At 40.7% G+C, this 21,829-nt stretch overlaps 1 protein-coding gene across 4 annotated transcripts in view; it reads right to left on the bottom strand.

The window, feature by feature from the left end:
- Positions 1-21,829, bottom strand: part of LOC134355592 (protein unc-13 homolog A-like) — a 1,022,883-nt gene that overhangs the window by 908,622 nt on the left and 92,432 nt on the right. For all 4 annotated transcript variants that reach the window (XM_063065696.1, XM_063065695.1, XM_063065693.1 and 1 more), the window contains one exon: positions 18,451-18,480. Coding sequence is in view for 3 of the 4 variants with exons in the window: in XM_063065695.1 (XP_062921765.1) it covers positions 18,451-18,480 (30 nt within the window). In the remaining variant the exon portion in view is untranslated. The remainder of the gene's footprint in view (positions 1-18,450; positions 18,481-21,829) is intronic.

The raw sequence follows: 21,829 nt of genomic DNA, 5'->3' as shown, positions 1-21,829 counted from the left end.
TTAATGGAGGTCAGGTTTGAGGACGTGATTTTAAGTTCTTTAACTCTATTTGGTTCCAAGTTAGCCCATTGCTTTGCTTTGCTTTTAGTTTAGTTGCACGGTCTGTTTTTTTTGGGGTTTTTTTTTCCTTTTCTCTATTGATGTATATATACATAAAAATTAGTATACTATTATGTTACCTTAGTATGTTATGTTTAAATTACATTGTTTGTATCACTTTTTTTTCTGTATTAATATTTCCTGTAATTTTATTATATTCTAACAGTGTATTAGTGTCTGTATGGCTTACCCTTTTGTATACTTATTCAATAAAAACATTTAAAAAGAAAGAAAAGCATGAGCCAGCTGATCAGCACAGGTCCTCAATACTTCGCCAGGTACTCCATGCGGACTGGTGCTTTCCTTAGATTCACTCCCGAAGGCAGCCTACACGTCATCTTCAGATACTGAGACTCACCTCTGTTCTGGTGGTTAAAGTGAGCATAGAAGGCATTGTGCATCTCATCTAGAAGTGAAGCTCTGTTGTCGCCAATATTTAAATTTGTAGGAGGTTATGGCATTCAAAACCCTATCACAGCTGCCAAATATCCTCGTTGATTCCAGTCAAGTCCAGAACCTCCATTTCACACTTGAAATTGCTTTCCAGAGATCATAGCTGCACCCATTGTAGCATTCTTGATCTCCAGACTTGAATGCCTCTGATCTGGCTCTCAGCAAATTCCAGATTTCATGGTTCATCTAGGGCTTCTGATTGGGATAAACCCCGAATGATCTAGTGGGGACACACTCACCCACAGCTGTTTTAATAAAGTCTGTTATGAAGCTGGTGATGTCATTCAGGTCCTCAGATGAGTTATTGAACATGGCCCAGTCCACTGACTCAAGGCAATACTCTAACCGTTCCTCTGCCTCCCATTATCACCTCTTAGTTGTCTTGATCTCTGGAGCCTTGCTTTTTAGGCTCTAACTGTATGCAATCTCTAAAGGCTTGTAAATGTCTCCAAGAATTTTCTCTAGTAATTTGCCCACCACTGAAGTAAGACTCTGTAATTCCCAGAGTTATTCCTACTCCCTTTCTTGAACAAAGAAATAACATGTGCCACCCTCCCTCACCAGTCTAACATCAACCTACATCACACCTGTATCCACAACCTCTTGCTCAATGTCAGCATGTCCAAGGAGCTGACAATTGACTTCTGGAGAAGGAAATCAGAGGTCCATGAGCCAGTCCTCATTGGAGGATCAGAGGTGCAGAGCATCAGCAACTTTAAATTCCTTAGATTCCTTAGAAATTTAAAGTTATGATCTTGGAGAACCTGTCCTGTCCTGGGCCTACTTGCAATGATGAAGAAAGCAGAGCAACACCTAATTCCTTAGCAGCTTACAAAGATTCTGCATGACATCAAAAACTTTGATAAGCTTCAATAGATATGCAACAGAGTACATCAACAGGCTGCATCAAAAACTAGTATGAAAACAACAATGCCCTTAAACAGAAAATCATTCGAAAAGTAATGTATACTACCCTCCCACCATTGAGCCCATCTGGACAAAATATTGTCACAGGAAAGCAGCATCTATCATCAAGAATCCCCACCATCTAGGTCCTACTCTCTTCTCACCATCAGGAATAAGGTACAGGAACTTCAGCACTCACACCTCCAGGTTCAAGAACAGTTATTACCCATCAGGCTCTTGAACCTAAGGGGATAACTTCACTTGCCCCATTATTGAAGTGTTCTCACAACCTATGGACACATTTTCAAGGACTCTTCATCTCATGTTCTCGATATTTATTACTTTTTTTAATTATTATTTCTTTCTTTATGTACTTGTACATTTTGTCTTTTGCACACTGGTTGAATGCCCAGGTTGGTGCAGTCCTTCATCAATCTTATTATGGTTATGATTCTATTATGGATTTATTGAGTATGTCCACAAAAAATGAATCTCCGGGTTGCATATGGTGACATACATGTACTTTGATAATAGATTTACTTTGAACCTGTACCATTTGAACCTAAAACACTGATTGACCAATCTTGCCCCTTCCTCAACCATGTTTCTTTAAGAGCCATTTTATTCCTGTCCCATATGCACATCCATGACCCAAGTAACAGTCATAGCAGACCACAAAACAGAAACAGGCCATTCAGCCTATCTCAGTCCCTTCAACCAACACCTCAACCACAACCTTTCCTATTTACCTATCCAATCACACCCATTTCTGTTAGCAGCTCATTCCACGTTTGCACTTTACTCTCAGAATGAAGTTCTCCCTCATGTTCCCCTTAATATTACACCCTTAATCTATGACCTCTAGTTATTGCCTCACACCCCCCCCCAACAGAAAAAGCTTCATTTCCCCGGGCTCCTGGAATAAAGTCCTAAACCTATTCAATGTTTCTCTCTAACTCAAGTTCTGTAGTCCTGGCAACATCCTTGTAAATTTTTTTGGCATTCTTTCAATCTTATTGAAATCTTCCCTGCAGGTAGGTGAACAGAACTGCATATAACACTCCAAAGTAAGCCTCACCAACATCTTATACAACTTGAACATAACATATAAATTCCTGTACTCAATACTTTGATTTGTCAAGGTCAAAGTACCCAAAACTCTCATCATGACCCAAGGCCATCTATCTGTGGTGCCACTTTCTTCTTTTTTTTTTAAATTTTATTTTTATTTGGATAAGGAATTCACAATTATCATGTACTTTTTTCACACATATAACCTTTTCCATTTTTTTATATGTATAAAACTACAATTATTTATACATTCTTAAGTACACATTGAGATGATATAAAAGGAAAATAAACATTTAAATAGATAATTATGTACTGTGGTAATTCTAACCTATTAGGCTAAGTAATGAAATTAGTTGTTAAGAAAAATGGTAATAATAGTTTCCATACAACCCTTCTGGACCATTTCCACTGGTCCAAAATGTTGCATACAAGCCTATATACCAACCATTGCAGGTGTTTATATCCCAATTTGTTCGTGCTTGTTCCTGCCCGCAGACATAATTATCCAATCCCTATGTACTTATTTACTTAATTTTTTCATTTTTTTTATCCCTTTCCCAAATCTTTCCCTTTACTTATGTTAATTCTCTATTTTCCAAAAAAAAACAAACATTTAGACTAGGGGTGCTTACGTTAGCAATATTACTGTGTTGATGAGAAGATGAGAAGAGCAATATAAATCATTAGGCGAGTCATCTAAAGTCTGTTCGCATTGGGGTTATATATTCAATCCACTTATTCCAGATTTGATAAAATGTTTCTTTTTGAGTTCTCAGGGAGTAAGTCAACTTTTCCATTTTAAATATTTCCAAGATAATTTCGTACCAATCTTCTAATGTAGGTGGTATTGGATTTAGCCATTTTCTAGTGATTGATTTCTTACTTGCCGCTAAGAGGGCCTGCAGCAACTTTATATCTTCCTTCTGTTCAAGGAACAATACATGCCCCAAATAGAGCGTCTCAAAGTTCAGAGGTATCTGGGACCTAAGTAGCTTAACTAATGTTCTATGAATACCTTCCCAAAATAGACTTAATTTAGGGCAATCCCAGAAAATATGAAAATGATTTGCCACCTTCTCCAACACATCACATTTCTATCTTTATATTTTTCCTGATATGGGGTCTTGAAGTATCTTATAATGTTTTTCCAACAATGTTCTCTCCAAGTCAAAGAATTAGTCGAGGACTGTGGTGCCACTTTCAAGGAACTATGGATTTGTATTTCCAGATCCTTCTGTTCTACTGCACTCTTCAGTACCTTAACTTTCACTGTGAAAGTCATACCATAGCTTACCCTTCCAAATTACAAGACCTCACAGTTGTCCACATAAAATTCTACCTGCCATTTTTCAGTCCAGTTTTCGCAGCTGGTCCAGATCCCACTACAAGTCTTCCTCACTCTCCACTATGCCCCCACCCTTGGTGTCATCCACATATTTGCTAACTGGTTTAGCACATTATCATACAGATGACAAATAACAGCAAACCTAGCACTGATCCCTGCTGCACATGAGTCACAGGCCTCCAGTCTGAGAGGAAACCATCTACTACCACCATCTAGCTTCTCGAGGAATTATGGATCTGTATCCCAGATCCCTTAGTTCTAAAGCACTCCTCAGTGCCCAACCACTCACCATGTAACACCTACTCTGGTTGTTCCTCCTGCAGTGCAATGCCTCACATTTGTCTGCATTAAATTCCATCTATCATTTTTCAACCCTTTTTTTTTGGCTACTCCAGATCCTACTGCAAGCCTTGATAGTCTTCCTTGCTGTCCACCATACCCCCAATTCTGTGTCATCCACAAATTTGCCGATCCAGCTCACCACATCATCCAGATCATTGAAATACTGTAGATGACAAACAGACCCAGTACTGATCCCAGCAGCACTCCACTCGTCACAGGCCTCCATGAAGCAATCATGAACAACCACTCTTTAGCTTCTCCCACAAAGCCAATATCTAATCCAGTTTACTCCCTCATCTTGAATGCCAAGTGACTGAACCTTCTTGACCAACCTCCAATGTGGAACCTTGTCAAAGGCCTTGCTGAAGTCCATGTAGACAACATCCACTACCTTGTCTTCTTCAATTTTCCTGGTAACCGCCTTGAAAAATTCTATAAGATTGGTTAGACATGACCTATCATGCACAAAGCTATGTTGACTATCCCTAGTCAGTCACTGTTATATTTATATATCCAGTCCCTCAGAATACCTTCCAATAACTTTCCCACTACCGACATCAGGTTCACCAGCCTACAATTTCTAATTCCTAAAGAACAAAAACTAATCAAGAAAATAACCAGGATTCCTTTTATTTATTTGGGACACTATGCTGCTTAATTGGGACAGCTGAATAGTTTCTAACTAGTGTCAGTCGGGTGAAATCATGCATCCATTAGACACAACACCATGTTTAGAGCAAACTGTTTTAAAATATCATCAGTTGCATACGTTTATGTTGAAAAAGCAGTGATTTTTTGTCACAGAGTTGGTGAGAAATAAACAGTAAAAGAATTTAGAATTGTTTTACTCAGTATGGTTTCAAATGTTCATGCTTGGAGATGTCAGAAATGGCCAGAAATGAAAATGAAACAATTTCACTAATTCAACAAGTTATGAATTATGAAAAATTGAAGACAATCATCTTGAACGTTACAATTAAATTGAAGACTTGGAACACGCAATCTTCGAAAGCACCGTATAAAAGCAGTACATTATCTACACTAGGTGTCTGCGCTAATTTTGTACATTTACAGTTAATCAAAAGAAGATGGCAACATCTTGGTTGTCCACCTTATCCAATGATGATAGTTATGCCTGTGTGAGTGCTTTTAAAGTTGAAAAGCCGCTGCACTGGAACAAAAACACTCTAGATTATGAAGTCCAGGTCCAGTGGTACAAATAGTCATCACAAACTTGGTTGCAGTGGATGACCATGACAACTTCTGTGGCAAATTTGCACTTCTAAATCCCACTGACTTTTGGGTGTTCTATAATATAATTCCATTAATGGGGTCATCTCTTCCTTCTCCCTCAGTTCCACCCATATAGCCTCAGTAGATGAGCCCTCCAGTGTGTCCTGCCTGAATACTGCAGTGACATTTTCCATATTAATGCCACCACTCCCCCTTTAATCTGTCCCATTCTCTCATGTATAAAAGAATGGAATGCCAGAACATTAAATTGCCAGACCCACCTTCACTAAAGACGACAAAGTCATAATTCCACGTACTGATCCTTGCTTCCTCAGCTGCTTTACCCATAATACACCTTACACAGAAGTACATGCAACTCAGAACATTATTCCCACCATGCTCAATGTTTCGATTCCAGTCCTTGTATGTAGGTTTACAACATCTTTCCCCACAGCCATGCCACTACCTGCGCTGGCACTTTGGTTTCCACCCTCTGCAGGTCTAGTTTAAACCACCACACGGAACCCCACCTACAGCAGCATTAGCAAATCTTCCCGCAAGAACGTTAGCTCCACCATATTTCAGGTACAAATCGTACAGTCCTTCCTTCCCTGGCAGAGCCCAATGATCCACAAATCCAAATCCCTCACTCAGCCACTCCTTAGTGCTAAACTGTATTATCGTTATTATTTCTGGCCTCACCCCGCGCTGGGCATGGGAAGCAATCCTGAGAACACAATCCTGGATTTCCTTTGTCTTGCAGAATGTAACCATCCTAATTACATTCTGCAGGACCTTCTCACCCATCCTCCCCATGTGATTGGTACTGACGTAGAGCACAACCTCTGGTTGCTCATCCTCCCCCTTAAGGTGTGTACTGATCCAAAATGTTGGCACGTGGCCAAGTGGTTAAGGCATTCGTCTAGTGATCTGAAGGTTGCTAGTTCGAGCTTTGGCTGAGGCAGCGTGTTGTGTCCTTGAGCAAGGCACTTAACCACACATTGCTCTGCAACGACACCAGTGCCAAGCTGTATGGGTCCTAATGCCCTTCCCTTGCACAACATCGGTGGCGTGGAGAGGGGAAACTTGCAGCATGGGCAACTGCCAGTCTTCCATACAACCTTGCCCAGGCCTGCGCCCTGGAAACCTTCCAAGGCGCAAATCCATGGTCTCACATTACTAACGCATGCCTATTGGATTAGATTAGATCCAAAATGTCCCTCACTTTGGCACCTGAGAGACAACATTTCATCTGTAAATCTCAATCTCATGCACAGAAACTCCTGTCTGTTCCCTTAACCAATGAATCCTCTCTCAGTACAGCTCACCTCTTCTTCCAGCTTTCTGAATAACACAGCCAGACTAAATGCCGGAGACCTGACAGCTGCATCTTTTCTCTGCTAGGTTATACCTCCCAACAGTATCCAGTTATTGAAGGGAATGATCACAAGGATACCCTGCATTGACTTCATATCCCCTTTTGCTCTTCTGAACATTAACAATATAGCTGTGTCCTGCACCTTTGGTGTTACTACCTCCTGTGTCTTGCACCTTATATGCAAGTACAGTTGATTGCTGTCAATCAACCTCCCAAATGTCTCAGAATTCATCCAGCTCCAGGAATCTTTAAGAAGCTTCAATTGGATGCACTTTTTGCAGATGTAGTATCAGGGTCACTGGAAGTCTCCCCGTCTTCCCACATCCCAGAAGAGTTAGAACCACGCTGTATCACTAAATAAATAAAAAGGAGCTTTCCACTATGAACAAGAGAAAATCTGCAGATACAGGAAATCCAAACAACACACTCAAAGTGCTGGAGGAACTCAGCAGGCCGGGCAGCATCTATGGAAAAGAGTACAGTCAACGTTTCGGCCCGAGACCCTTCAGCAGACCTGGAGAAAAAAAGTTGAGGAGTGGAGTTAAAAAATAACTCTCTTCCTCACCTTTTCTTCTCTCCAGCCCTGCTGAAGGGTCTTGGCCTGGAAGATTGACTGTGCTCTTTTCTATAGATGCTGCCTGCTGAGTTCCTCCAGCATTTTGTGTGTGGAGCCTGTCCGCTATCCTGCCTGGCATTCCCACTGTTCTAATTGCACAATAAGAAACAAACAAGAAAGTAAACAGAACTTTACCACAAGACATAGGAGCAGAAGTAGGCCACTCAGCCCATCAAGTCTGTCATTCCAGTCTAGCTGATTTATTACCCCTCTCAGCCCCATTATCCTGCCTTCTCCCCGTAAATTTCAATACCTTAATTAAAAATTTATCAATATCCACTTTAAATATACCCAATGAGTTGGTCTTGTGACGAGAATACACATAGATAAAATGTTAGCTGTCCTGTGTGATCAGCAGTTGGTCTGCCACCTGTCTTCAAGAGAGAGATAAGGAACACAATGAAACAGCATCTGGAGATGTGTAATGAAGGGACAGGAGAGAGAAAGTTGTCTGGAGCGGCTCCCCCTTTGAACCCTGAACTGTTTGAAGTGATGGACAGGCGATACCCCAGCAGGGGGATAAAAAGGGACCGGTTCGCTAAGGCGGACACACACGACACCCAAGGTAACGAGACCCTGGAAGCGGTGCGCCTCTCACGAGTCGGTGGGAAGTACCAGACAACGCACAGGGTGGAAAGGTACGATCAGCGGGAACCCGGTGTGTGTCCGCCCTTGCTTGGGTGCCGGGTTCACTGCAGAGGATCGACCGCATCTGGAGGAGGGGTCACAGTCGGTGACCTCAGGTGACATCACCAAGGACCTGCTCAAAAGCTGCTTGTGAGCAATTATCGCCGGTCTGTGAGTGGAGCCGTGTATGAATAATTGTTTTCTCTTTCTTTCTTTCTCTCTCTCTCTCTCTCTCTCTCTCTCCCCCCCCCATGTTGTCCATCGCCATGGCAACGATTACTGCGAACTGAACTACTAAATTGGACTGAACTTTGTGTCACTTTGAAATTGGTCATTTATCCCTAGACAACGATAGAGCTTGATTGATGCTGTTATCTTAATTCTGTGCACATGTGTGTTTATCATTGCTGAACTGTTACATTTATTATCCTTTCGATTACTGTGTTGCTTGTTTCTTTAATAAAACTTTCTTAGTTCTAGTAATCCGGACTCCAACTGAGTGATCCATTTCTGCTGGTTTGGCAACCCAGTTACGGGGTACGTAACAGTCTCCACAGCTGTCTGTGGTAATGTATTCCACAAATTCACAACCCTCTGGTTAAACAAACTCCTCCTGTTCTGAAGGGTTGTCTTTCTAATCCAAGACTGTGCCCTCTGGTCCTAGACTCTCCCACTCTAGGAAACATCTTTCTCCATGACCTTTCAATGTTCAATAGGTTTCAATGAGACCACCTCCCATCCCTCCACAATTCATCTAAGCTCCAGCAAGTACAGATCCAGAACCAAACACTCATCATACATTAACTCTTTCATTCCTGGAATCATTCTCATGGCACCTCCTCTAGACTCTCTCCAATGTCAGCACATCTCTTCTTAGGTAAGGGACCCAAAACTGCTCACAATATAACCAATGTCTTATAAATTATCAATGCCTCATTACATCCTTGTTTTTATATTCTATTGCCTTTATTCCTAACTAAGTGCATGAGCATACACTTCTATCACGTAACACTTCTTTGCACAAGTCCTCTGCAGTCTCCTTGCTTCCTCAATACTACCCAACCCTCTATCCACCTTCGTGCCATTCGCAAAATTGGCCACAAATTTTGCCAATTCTGTCATCCAAATTATTGTCATACAAAATGAAAAGCAGTCCTAAAACAGACTCATGTCAAACACCACTATTCACTGAGAGCTAATCAGAAAAGGCTGCCTTTATTGCTGTTCTTTACCTCCTGCCAGTCAGCCAGTCCTCTATCCATGCAAATACCTTCCCTGTAATGCCATGGGCTCTCATCTCATTTAACAGCCTCATAAGTGGCACCTTGTCAAAGGCCTTCTGAAAATCCACCGTCTCCTTTGTCTATCCTTCCTCAAAGAATTCCAACAGATTTGCCAAGCAAGATTTCACCTTAAAAAAACTATGCTGACTTCAGCCTATTTTATCATGTTCCTCCAAGTACCCCAAAACCTCATCCTTCATGTTAAGGAACTGGAGTTTCAGCTCGATGACCTTCGGTTTGTTAGGGAAAGCGAAACAGTGATAGACAGGACCTACTGCGAGGTCGACACCCCAAGGCTGCAGGAGACATACAAATGAGTGACTGCCAGGAGAGAGAACGGAGAACATTAAATAGAGGAGAGCACCCCTGTGGCCATCCCTCTCAAGAATAAGTACTCCATTTTGAGTACTGCTGGAGGTGGGGAAGGAAGAAATAACTAACCCGGGGGAAGTAACAGCAACCATACCTCTGGCACTGAGTTCAGCCCTGTAGCTCAGAAGGGTAGGGAACAGAAGAGGATGGCAGCAGTAATAGGGGATTCTATAGTTCGGGGGACAAACGTGTGATTCAGTGGATGCGAAAAAGCCTCCTAGTTGTCAGGGTCCATAAGGTTTCTGAATGTGTTCACAATATCCTGAAAAGGGAGGGTAAGCAGCCAGAAGTAGTGGTATATATTGGTACCAACAACATAGGCAGAAAAAGGGAGGAGGTCCTGAAAACAGAATATAAGGAGTGAGGAAGGAAGCTGAGAAGCAGGACCTCAAGGGTAGTAATCTCTGGATTGCTGCCTGTGCCATGCAATATTGAGGACAGGAATAGAATAAGGTGACAGATAAATGCAAGACTGGAGAAGGGCGTAGGGATTCAGATTTCTAGATAATTGGGACCTCCTCTGCGACAAGTGGGACCTGTACAAAAGGGAGGGATTGCACTTGAATCCAAGGGAAACCAATATTCTTGCAGGCAGCACACACCAAAGTTGCTGGTGAACGCTGCGGGCCAGGCAGCATCTCTAGGAAGAGGTACAGTCACTGTTTCGGGCCGAGACCCTTCGTCAGGACTAACTGAAGGAAGAGCTAGTAAGAGATTTGAAAGTGGGAGGGGGAGAGGGAGATCCAAAATGATAGGAGAAGACAGGAGGGGGAGGGATGGAGCCAAGAGCTGGATAGTTGATTGGCAAAAGGGATAAGAGAGGATCATGGGACAGGAGGCCCAGGGAGAAGGAAAAGGGGGAGGGGTATAGTGAGAGGGACAGAGGAAGAAACGGGGGGGGGAGGGGAGAGAGAGAGAGAGAGAGATGTGTGTATATAAATAAATAATGGATGGGGTCGAGAGGGAGGTGGGGCATTAGCGGAAGTTAGAGAAGTCAATGTTCATGCCATCAGGTTGGAGCCTACCCAGATGGAATATAAGGTGTTGCTCCTCCAACCTGAGTGTGGCTTCATCTTTACAGTAGAAGAGGCCGTGGATAAACATATCAGAATGGGAATGGAATATGAAATTAAAATGTGTGGCCACTGGGAGATCCTATTTTCTCTGGCGGACAGAGCGTAGGTGTTCAGCAAAACGATCTCCCAGTCTGTGTCGGGTCTCGCCAATATATAGAAGGCCACATCGGGACCACCGGACGCAGTATATCACCTCAGCCGACTCACAGGTGAAGTGTTGCCTCACCTGGAAGGACTGTCTGGGGCCCTGAATGGTGGTAATAGAGAAAGTGTAAGGGCATGTGTAGCAATTGTTCTGCTTACAAGGATAAGTGACAGGAGGGAGATCAGTGAAAAGGGATGGGGAGGGGGACGAATGGACAAGGGAGTCGCGTAGGGAGTGGTCCCTACGTAAAGCATGGGGGGGGTGGGAGGAAAAGGTGTGCTTAGTGGTGGGATCCTGTTGGAGGTGGCGGAAGTTACTAAGAATAACATGTTGGACCCAGAGGCTGGTGGGGTGGTAGGTGAGGACCAGGGGAACCCTATTCCTAGTGGGGTGACGGAAGGATGGCGCGACCCGAAGCAGACTGGGAGATCGTTTTGGCTGAACACCTACATTCTGTCCGCCAGAGAAAGCAGAATCTCCCAGTGGACACACATTTTAATTCCACATTCCATTCCCATTCTGATATGTCCATCCACGGCCTCCTCTACTGTAAAGATGAAGCCACACTCAGGTTGGAGGAACAACACCTTATATTCCGTCTGGGTAGCCTCCAACCTGATGGCATGAATATTGACTTCTCTAACTTCCGCTAATGCCCCGCCTCCTCCTCGTACCCCATCCGTTATTTATTTATATACACACATTCTTTCTCTCTCTCTCTCTCCTTTTTCTCCCTCTGTCCCTCTCACTATACCCCTTGCCCATCCTTTGGGTTCCCCCCCCCCTTTTCCTTCTCCCTGGGCCTCCTGTCTCATGATCCTCTCATATCCCTTTTGCCAATCACCTGTCCAGCTCTTGGCTCCATCCCTCCCCCTCCTGTCTTCTCCTATTATTTTGGATCTCCCCCCTCCCCCTCCCACTTTCAAATCTCTTACTAACTCCTCCTTCAGTTAGTCCTGACAAAGGGTCTCAGCCCGAAACGTCGACTGTACCTCTTCCTAGAGATGCTGCCTGGCCTGCTGCGTTCACCAGCAACTTTGATGGGTGTTGCTTGAATTTCCAGCATCTGCAGAATTCCTCGTGTTCTTGCAGGCAGGTTTACTACAGCTGTTGGGAGTAGGTTAAACTAATATAGTGGGAGATGGGAACCAGTATGATAGAGTTGAGGATGAGCCAGCAGGTTTACAAGTAGATGATGGATGCAATATGAAAGTGAGGAAGGACAAGCCAATTACTGGGTACAAATGCAGACAGAGCTGAGTTAAGTTATACCACAGAAGCAAAATTCAAAAGGGCAAAGAGTGTAGTACTGAAGGTGCTGTATTTAAATGCATGTAGCATTCAAAGTAAGGTGAATGAACTCGTGGCGCAATTGGAGATTAGGCAATATGACGTTGTGGACATCACTGAGTTGTGGCTGAAAGGTGGTCATAGTTGGGAGCTTAACATCAGAGGATATACTTTGTATCGAAAGGGCAGGCAGGAAGGCATAGGTGTGGCAAGAGATGATCTTGCATCTTTCGAAAGTGGTGACAAAGGGTCAGAGAATGTTGAATCTTTATGGGTGAAGTTAAACTACAAGGGTAAAAAAAACTATTATGGGAATCATATATAGGCCTCCAAATATTATCTGAAACTAGAACTAGAGGTCTTCAGTTAAAGGTAAAAGGTGAAATGTGTAAGGAGAACATGAGGGGGAGCTTCTTCACTCAGAGTGTGGTGAGAGTATAGAATGAGCTGCCAGCAGAACTGGTGGATGGGGTTTTGACTGCAACATTTAAGAGAAAATTGGATAAGTACATGAATAGGCGGGTGTAGGCTGTCATCCAGATGCAGTTTGATGGGAGTAGGGAAAGTAATGGTTGGCCGAAGGACCCATCTCTGTGCTGTAGCTTTCTATGACAAAATTATGAGACAAGAATATTTGCTAGCTTATGAAATAACTTCATCCACATGAACAGCATAAAAATAATGGGAAAGCACAAGGCTCCAAACATAATCAGCTGTAGAGACCAAACTGTATTTCACTAAACAGTGACTATTGTAAAACCACCAAAAGCCAAAAGTCTGAACTAGAGGCAACAGAAAATATTAATCGAGATGAACAAAGGTTATTCCAAAACCTCCAAAAAGGGTTGAGCTCAAGTCTTGCTTTTTCCTCATTAGTTTATACTTTAGAACCCAAAAAAACTGGGCCGGCTGGTGACGCAATGACATTGGCACTGGACCCAGAAGCGGAGATTCCCAGGTTCGAAACCAGTCGGGTCCGCTCCCGAGTACACTTTCCATCCGTGCCCGGTTAAGTGTCGAAATTGCAACTCGATCTCGTAAAATAACGGGAAAAATACTGCAAAGATGTCTGTGTGAGGAGTGGCTCGCCACACAGTCTCTCTCTCACTCCATGCCTTGTAAAAGCCATGAAAAAGACATCATCACGAACGGACGCACGCACACACAGATGCACAGGCACAGACGTGCATGCACGCAGGTACACACCAAAAAACCCCAAAAAACTGAATTGAAGAGTGATGATCACTTGTAGAATTCTCAAATCTTCAAAAAAACTTCCTTAGAGACTATCCATGAGAGAGAATACAAGGGATAAGGGCAGAGATTTCATGGGAATCATTAGGCCGTTTACTGCATTATCCACTACCAAAGTGGTTTCTTATACACGGAGGTTTGAAAGATGAAAGCAAATTTTTTTTTAAAAAGTAGATTATTGAACTAAATGGCGCTTGTGCTCATGGCTGAGTAGAGCAGAGGGATAAAGGAGAAAGCCAAAAGGGCAAGTTAAAGAATAAAAATAAAATGAAGTCAGTGAGTAAAAGTAGAGCAGTACACAAGATGCTGGAGGATCTCAGAAGGTCAGGCAGCATCCATGGAGGAAAATGGACAAATGATTCAGGTTGAATCCCTTCATCTCCAGTCTGAAAGAGAAGATTAGAAACCAGTATAAAGTGGTGAGGCTAACCACAAATTAGAAGAACACCACTTCATATTCTGCCAAGGTAAATTAGTAAATTGCTACCCTGTCCCTTTCTCTCCCTGACCTATTCAGTGGATCAAGCAGCAAGTAATATGTGGAGTCAGCTGTGATAGGCAAATGGAGAATGGAAGAGTGGAAATGGCAACTAAAGCTGGGAGTTGCTAAATGGAAGCAAAGGGCTAATGATAATGGAATCAGGTACAGGAAGGTAGAGCATGGAAGCAAGGGTGGACAAACGAGAATAGTGGGGAAAGGGAACCAATGGGAGAAGAGTGTGGGTGATGAGATGAAATGGATAGAAGGGTGATAGGGGCTAGAGTATAGCAAGAACTAGATAGATCAGTAACAGAAGGAAGAGGAACAGAGGGATAGTAATTTACTAATTGCTGGAGAACACAATGTTCTTGCTCTTAGGCTGTAGACTACTCAGGCAGAATATGAAATGCTGTTCCTCTAATTTGTGCTTAGCCTCACCACGGTAGTGAAGGTTGCCAAGGACAGATATCTTGGTGCGGGAATGAGGAGAGGAATTAAAATATCTAGCAACTCAAAGCATCAGACAGTCACAGGTATCTCATCAGGAGCACCAAATGCAGTAAATAGGACTAAAAAAGTTCTTTATGGCCCTGGACAGTGGTTGGGAAAGATGTTTAGGGATAGCTGTTACTCCTCTTAAGAGTTTTAAGAACAGGTGTTACTTGTAGGGGAAAGTGCAAGGGGAAGGAGAAGAATTGTTTTCAAATAGAATGCCTGGGACCAGAAGACAGGTGCTGGGTCGCCGATGGTTTGACATCTATATAAATAATTTGGATGAAATGTAGGTGGCATAAAGTTTGTGGATAAGATCAAAACTGGGGGCGTAGCAGACAGCGAAGATTTTCTAAGATTACAGCAGCATGTAGATAGTGGGGAAAATAGACCAAACTGGCAGATGTCATTTAACTCGGACAAGTGTGATGCTATCCCAGAACAGGACTTTCATGGTAAGTGGCAGGGTTGTAGAAAAGTGTGCTGCCACTTTCAGGGAACTAAGTACTTGTGTCTCTGTTCCTCAACACAGATACTTGGAGATACACATACAGTTACTCTAAAGTGGTCACATAGTGACAAAGAAGGTGGTTTTTATGCTTGCCTTCAAAGTACGTAACACTGAGTACAAGAGTTGGCACTCCATGTTACAGCTGCACAAGATACCAGTGAGACCAAACCTAGCCACTTAGCTGTAGGAAGGATGTAGTTAAGCAGCAAAGTGTATACGAAAGATTCACAAGGTCGTTAACGGAACAGCGTCTTGAGTTTATAAGGAAAGAATTAATACACTAGGCTGGTGTCCCTGGTGCGAAGGAGTTTGACGGGTGATTATATACATATTTATAAAATCATGAGGGGCATAGATAAGGTCAATGATCATAACCTCTTCTCCAGGGCAAGACATCCAACAGAAGGTAGTGGTTACATCGAAAAAGCTGCCAGAGGAAGTGTTAGAAAAGGTACAACTGCAGCATTTAAAATACGTTTAATTAGGTTCAGGGATAGGAAAGGATTAGAGGAACATGGGCCAAATGCAGGGAAACAGGATCATCTCAAGTACGCAATTTGGTGACATGGACAGGCTGAGCTGAATAACTGAAAGCAAAATAGATGCAATGAAGAAAACACAAAAGTTTAAGTAGCATAGAGCAAAGGAGAGGGTGGAATAACGGTAGGCACCAAAACTGAAGTCAGTCCTTGAAATCAGCATATCCCACATGACAAAAGCTGCAATACTGCGCAAGGGTCTATATACGTAGGGTGTCAAAGACTTGCATAGTACTGCATTTGTCAACCTGGAGCACAGAGCGAGTTTGTAAGCCTGGTGGGAGCAAAGGATGATGGGAATAGCGAGGGTGGAGCACCGCGGGAGGGGTGTGGGGCAGGCAGCAGAGGAGTGACAGAGTGGGTGATGGTGCGGGTGAAGATACATACGTCCCTGAAACACCAGGCAAGTTCATTTGATTTCAAACAAGTGGCTTATTGATCACTACAGAATGTCTCTCTGATGCTCCCCTCTCCCTGGCCCTTCCCACTCTCCGTCCACAATAGAGACCCCTATCAGAATCAGTTTTATGATCACTTATTCATAAACTTGTTTTTTTTTGAGGCAGTACAGTACAATACATAAAATTACCACAGTACTATTATACACTAAAATTTAATTGAAGGTAGCAAATTATAAATGTAATCAATAACAGGTATTAAGTAATCTTATATGTAGCCCAAATTTAAAAAGGTTTTTAGACCAGTCTAGTGCATCTCAGTTGGTAGAATATTCCAGATTTTTGGTGCATAACAACAAAGGGCCACATCACCAGTTCTAATATGCTTGGCTCTGGGAACACTAAGCAAACTAAAATTTGTGGATCTAAGATTATGATTAGGGATCTACAGGAATAGAAACTTCAAAATATACAGAACAGCTAGATTATTCAGAGCCTTATAAGCAATTGTGTAATTTTTTTTTTTAATTGTCACTAAAGGACACAGGCAGCCAGTGTAATGATGCCAAAACCAGTCAAATTCTTGCTGCAGCATTTTGACCAAGCTGCAACTGAAATACATCTTTCTAAGACAGTCCTGAAAAGTGCATTATAGTAGTCTAATCAGCTAAACGCCAAACTGTGCATCTTTTTTTTTGCATCTTGAGCTGTTTTAAGAAAAGGAACTCTTGCAAAGTTCCTTAAATGAAAGAATGCCTGGTTAATTACATGATTAATATGCGATTTGAAATTTAGCTCAGAATCAGTAATAATGCCCAAATTCTTTACTTCTAGCTTGCTTTGAAAGGCCAGATGATAAAGTTTATTTCTAAAATTCACACTTTTTTTATTGCTACCAATAACCAAATTTCTGGGGTTTTTTTCTTATTTAGTTTAAGGAAATTCAATCTCATCCATTCTATTCAAACTCATCTCCCAGATGGCAGGAGAAGACAGTGGCACGACGCAGCGCGTGTGGCCTCTCCGGTGAAATGATATCGTATTTGTTAAATAGGGGGCCGTGCACAATTCTGATTTGATAGAGACAGACATGAGAAGCATGGAGGAACATCTGGAGAAACTTCTGAAATGCCCGGTTCGCTGCCGCTGCTCAAGAATCTCCGGAGGGTAGGCCCCAAATCCTCGGCTTTGCCTGTTGCTGGCGGCCGGGGCTGGGGTCGAAGCGCTCCGCAAAGATGGTGCTCGGTGTCGGAGGCTCAAAGTTTTCGGACAACTCAGAGTCGGACTGTGGTCAGGTGCTTCCAGGATGCTGCACCGACAAGTTTGCGGCGCTGGAAGTCTCATGGCAGGAAGAGTTTTCTTCCTTCTCCCATCTGCATGAGATCATGGGACTTTCAAGAGACTTTGAACTTTTTTTTTACCATGCCCATGGCCTGTTCTTCATCAAGTTACGGTATTGCTTGCACTGTTGTAACTATATGTTATAATTATGTGGTTTTTGTCAGTTTTTCAGTATTGGTCTGTCTTGTGTTTCTGTGATATCACACTGGAGGAACATTGTATCATTTCTTAATGCATGCATCACTAAATGATAATAAAAGAGGACTGCGTGTCCTCATAATCTAATCTATAATACTAGTAAGCTGCCAGACCAGAGGGTTGAGAGCATTTATGGTCATCTGGCAAGTACCTTACAAACATTTACTTGATTGGCTTATCCTTATCTCCAAGAAACTAATTGGTACAATAACACACAAAATACTAGAGAAACTAGCAGGTGAGGTGAGGTGAGAACTATGGAAAGGAATAAAGATTTGATGTTTCAGGCTGAGAGCCTTCATCAGGACTCCTTGTAATTGATACAAGTCTCCCCATAAAAGTGTCTGATTTAAATTTATTCTTTTCAACATCACCGGTAATAGCCAATATTTATATCCCCATTTGGAGATTCTTCAGGTACAAAGATGAATAATGATTTATTTGCTGTGATCAGTAAGTTTGAGAGAGTCGGTATATTATTCACCAGGGCAACATGCAAAATGTTTATGTCTGGATGGATTGTAATCACCATTGCAATACCACTCTCAATAACAGATTATTGAATCATCACATGATTCTTTGCTGACCTATATTAAATGAACCACAATTAACATTAATTTAAAATGCACCCTACTAATGGCTTTAGGCAAATCCATTTAAAAAGATTATTTCACACACACCCATGGTTTGGATCATGAAGAGTCAAATGTTCAATATAATTTATTCCCCAAAGACAGAAGTTCATATTTCAAATAAATCATTTCCTGAATAATGTTTATGTCAACTTCACTTCGTATGATGCCACTGATTAAATACTGATTATTTTCAAATCATTAGACCACCTACATCACACAGATAAAACTTCCATTGGGAAATGCAATGAATTTGGGTTTTCAACAAACAGCAAAAATCTGTATGTATGTATGTATTTATTTATTTACTTATCTATCTATTTATTTAAAGGTATCACTTGAGAAAGATGGATAAAGCAAGATCTTACCTGATGGTCCATGCAGTTTTCCTTGTTTAACTAAATAAAAGTAAAAAAAAACTGTCAGTGGGCTAAACACACTGAACATACACATTTATTCATTCTAATGCAATTAAATGGCTAAACATCCATTAGTAATAGCTTTCCACTAGAATTCAGATATCAGTTGCATATTAGTAAGATTTTAAAAAATTACAAAATCATTATGTTTTTCATTCAATTAGAATTGAGGGAGCCTTAATCCAGTTTCAAACATTATTTGATCTTTTCACTTCCAATTTTTTTTATTGATTTAAAAGAATAAGGATAAATACAAACCAGGAGAGGTTATCTCAAATACATATTTCAATAATAATACAAAGAAAGGAGCATACACTGTCAAAATCATATATAGTATTAAGCTAATATAAAGACAAAAGAGAACCACTTCTCTTAACAGTTCATGGAAAAAAAAATTCAAAATTTTCTATTATTGAGAAAAAAAACCCACTAAGCTAACCTAAAACAAAAACAAAAGGAAACTGGGCAGTCCATTTTGAGGATACAGTTTAAAAAAAGGGAAAAATCCTTCTGATCAAATTTTAAAATTTGCAGAGAAAAAATAATTAACTGAAAAAGTAATAAGAATTACATCATATCAAAATATTGAATAAAAGGTTGCCAAGTTTTCTCAAATTTAAAAGATGTATCAAACATCCAACTACTTATTTTCTCCAAACTTAAACAAGACATAATGGAGGAGAGACAAAAAAAATGCAGTAGGTGGATTGGGATCCTTCCAGTACGATAGAATAGCTCTCCTAGCCAATAAAGTTGAGAAAGCTATCATGCGTTCAGCGGAAGCAGAAACGTTTCCTGCTTCTGTTAGAAGAACCCCAAAGATTGCCGTAAGTGAATAAGGTTGTAGGTCCAGGCCTATGACTTTTGATAATGTTCTAAAAACATCTCTCCAAAAGTTACTTAACTTCATGCAGGACTAAAACATACGAGTTAAAGTGGCCACCTCAGTGTTGCATCTATCACAGGTAGGATTTATATTAGAAAAAAATATGCGCTAGCTTATCTTTGGACATGAACTGAATCAAGGAGTGACAGTGACAAATAGATGAATTATTAACTAAATGACAAATTTTATTCCATTGATTATCTAAACATGATTCTTGAAGTTCCAGTTCCCAAGCACGTTTAACCTTATCATCAGACATCATTTGTAAATTCAATAGCCATTTATATATGATGGCTATCAATCCTTTTTGGAATGGTTAAACTGAAAGATAACATCTATCATATTTGGTAAATGAGCAATGGGAATTCGGTAACAAATCACGATTCTATACCCTCTGGGAATCTCCCAAAAATTTTTCATGAGGCATCAATCTCGTTGATCCCTAAAAAAGATCTGAATGTACCTCCGATAGACCAGTTTCCTTATTGAATGTGGGGACTATAAAATTCTCTCCAAGATTCTGGCTAATAGGCTTGAGAATATTTTACCTACTGTTATTTCAAATGATCAAACTGAAGTTATTGAAAACAGGCATTCACATTTTAATATTCGAAGATCGTTAAATATTATTTATTCTCCTTCAGTTAAAGAATCTGAATGTATTATCTCTCTCGATGCAGAGAAAGCCTTTAATAGGGTGCAATGGCCTTATTTATTTCAGGTTTTGGAGAGATTTAATTTTGGTCCCGGATTTATTTCCTGGATCAAACTGATCTATCAAGCCCCGATGGCTGTGGTTATAACTAACAATCAAAAATCTCCTTATTTTAGACTACATAGAGGAACGCGTCAGGGTTGCCCTCTTAGTCCTTTATTATTTAATTTCGCTTTAGAACCACTTGCTATTGCTCTTAGGGATTCCAACTCTGTTCAGTTATTAAGAGAGAGGATAAAGTACATAAGGTTTCACTGTATGCAGATGATTTATTAGTTTACATTTCAGACCCAAAGAAATCTATCCCTCCTATTATCCATATTTACTGAATTTCGTACTTTCTCTGGATACAAATTAAATTTACATAAAAGTGAATTATTTCCTATTAATATCTATTCGGATCAATATTATCTAATACCTTTTAATCTCGCTAAAAATTATTTTACCTATTTTTAAAATTACTAAAAATTTTAAAGATTTATATAAATATAATTTTCTCCCTTTAATTGAATATACACAACAAACGCTTTCCAAATGGTCACCTATGATGATGTCGTTAATTGGTTGAACAAATGCTATAAAAATGACAATTTTACCAAAATTTTTATTCACGTTTCAAACTGTTCCATCCTTTGCCCCGAAAACGTTTTTTGACAGAATAGATTCTATGATCTTATCATATATCTGGAATAATAAAAGCTCCAGAGTAAGTAAACTTTTATTGAAAAAATTTTAAAAAGATGGTGGCTTGGCCTTACCAAACTTTAGACTCTATTACTGGGCAATTAATATTCATTATATTACTTTCTGGATTCACTGTATAGATAATGCAGGACTGTCCTTCATAGCTGGACTTGGAGAAGAACTCGGTAAAGGGGTTCTCTTTGGCTTCTTTGCTGGGAACTCCTCTTCCCTTTTTGTTTTCTAAGGTTGGTAGACAAGATCTTAGTCCCATTGTTAGACATACATTAAAAATTTGGTTTCAGTTTCGCGGATCTTTTGACTTAAATAACTTTCTTTCCAGTAATATCCATTTTAATTTTTTTTTAAACCATCAATCTTAGACAAGGCCTTTTTAACATGGAAAACTAAGGGAATAATAACTTTTCTAGATCTGTTTTTAGAGGATTGTTTAATGTCTTTCTCTCAGCTAATGGACAAATATGATTTATCTAATGCCCAATTTTTTAGATATTTACAAGTTCGGAATTTTTTTTTTAAACGTGATTTGTTACCCTATTTGATCTTTTTATACTGGTGCTAGCTTGGGACCTCGTACACAAAACTCATTTCCAATTGGCTTCAAGTGATATAAAATTGTGAAAGATACTCCAGTAATATGTCAGGTACTTTAATATGATAATTCTGAATGGAAGGAATTATAATAGCTGGATTTAGACAGATGTATAAAAGCAAAATGGTTTATTGATATGGGCAAATGAAAATAGTAAGTACATATGACCACTGCCATCCTGTCATTTCCTTTCAATATCATTGAAGTCCAGAACCAATGTTATGTGGATGATGTAACAGCATCTCAAAGTCACTTTTAAAAACTTCTAAGCACAATACAAATAACCATCAAATAACCAAATAAGATTAAAAATGGTCTAATTCTTCGAGTTTCACCTGTTACGTAACTAGCTGAGTTTACAACTCTCTGCAATCTGTTGATATGATACAGTGCATTGGAGCCTCCATACCTGCTGGGGATGCAATCAGTCAGA

The sequence above is a fragment of the Mobula hypostoma genome, chromosome 13 (assembly GCF_963921235.1).
Source record: "Mobula hypostoma chromosome 13, sMobHyp1.1, whole genome shotgun sequence".
Taxonomy (NCBI): Eukaryota; Metazoa; Chordata; class Chondrichthyes; order Myliobatiformes; family Myliobatidae; genus Mobula; species Mobula hypostoma.
Note: the sequence above shows the minus strand (reverse complement) of the source record. Positions and strands in the feature narration are given on the sequence as shown.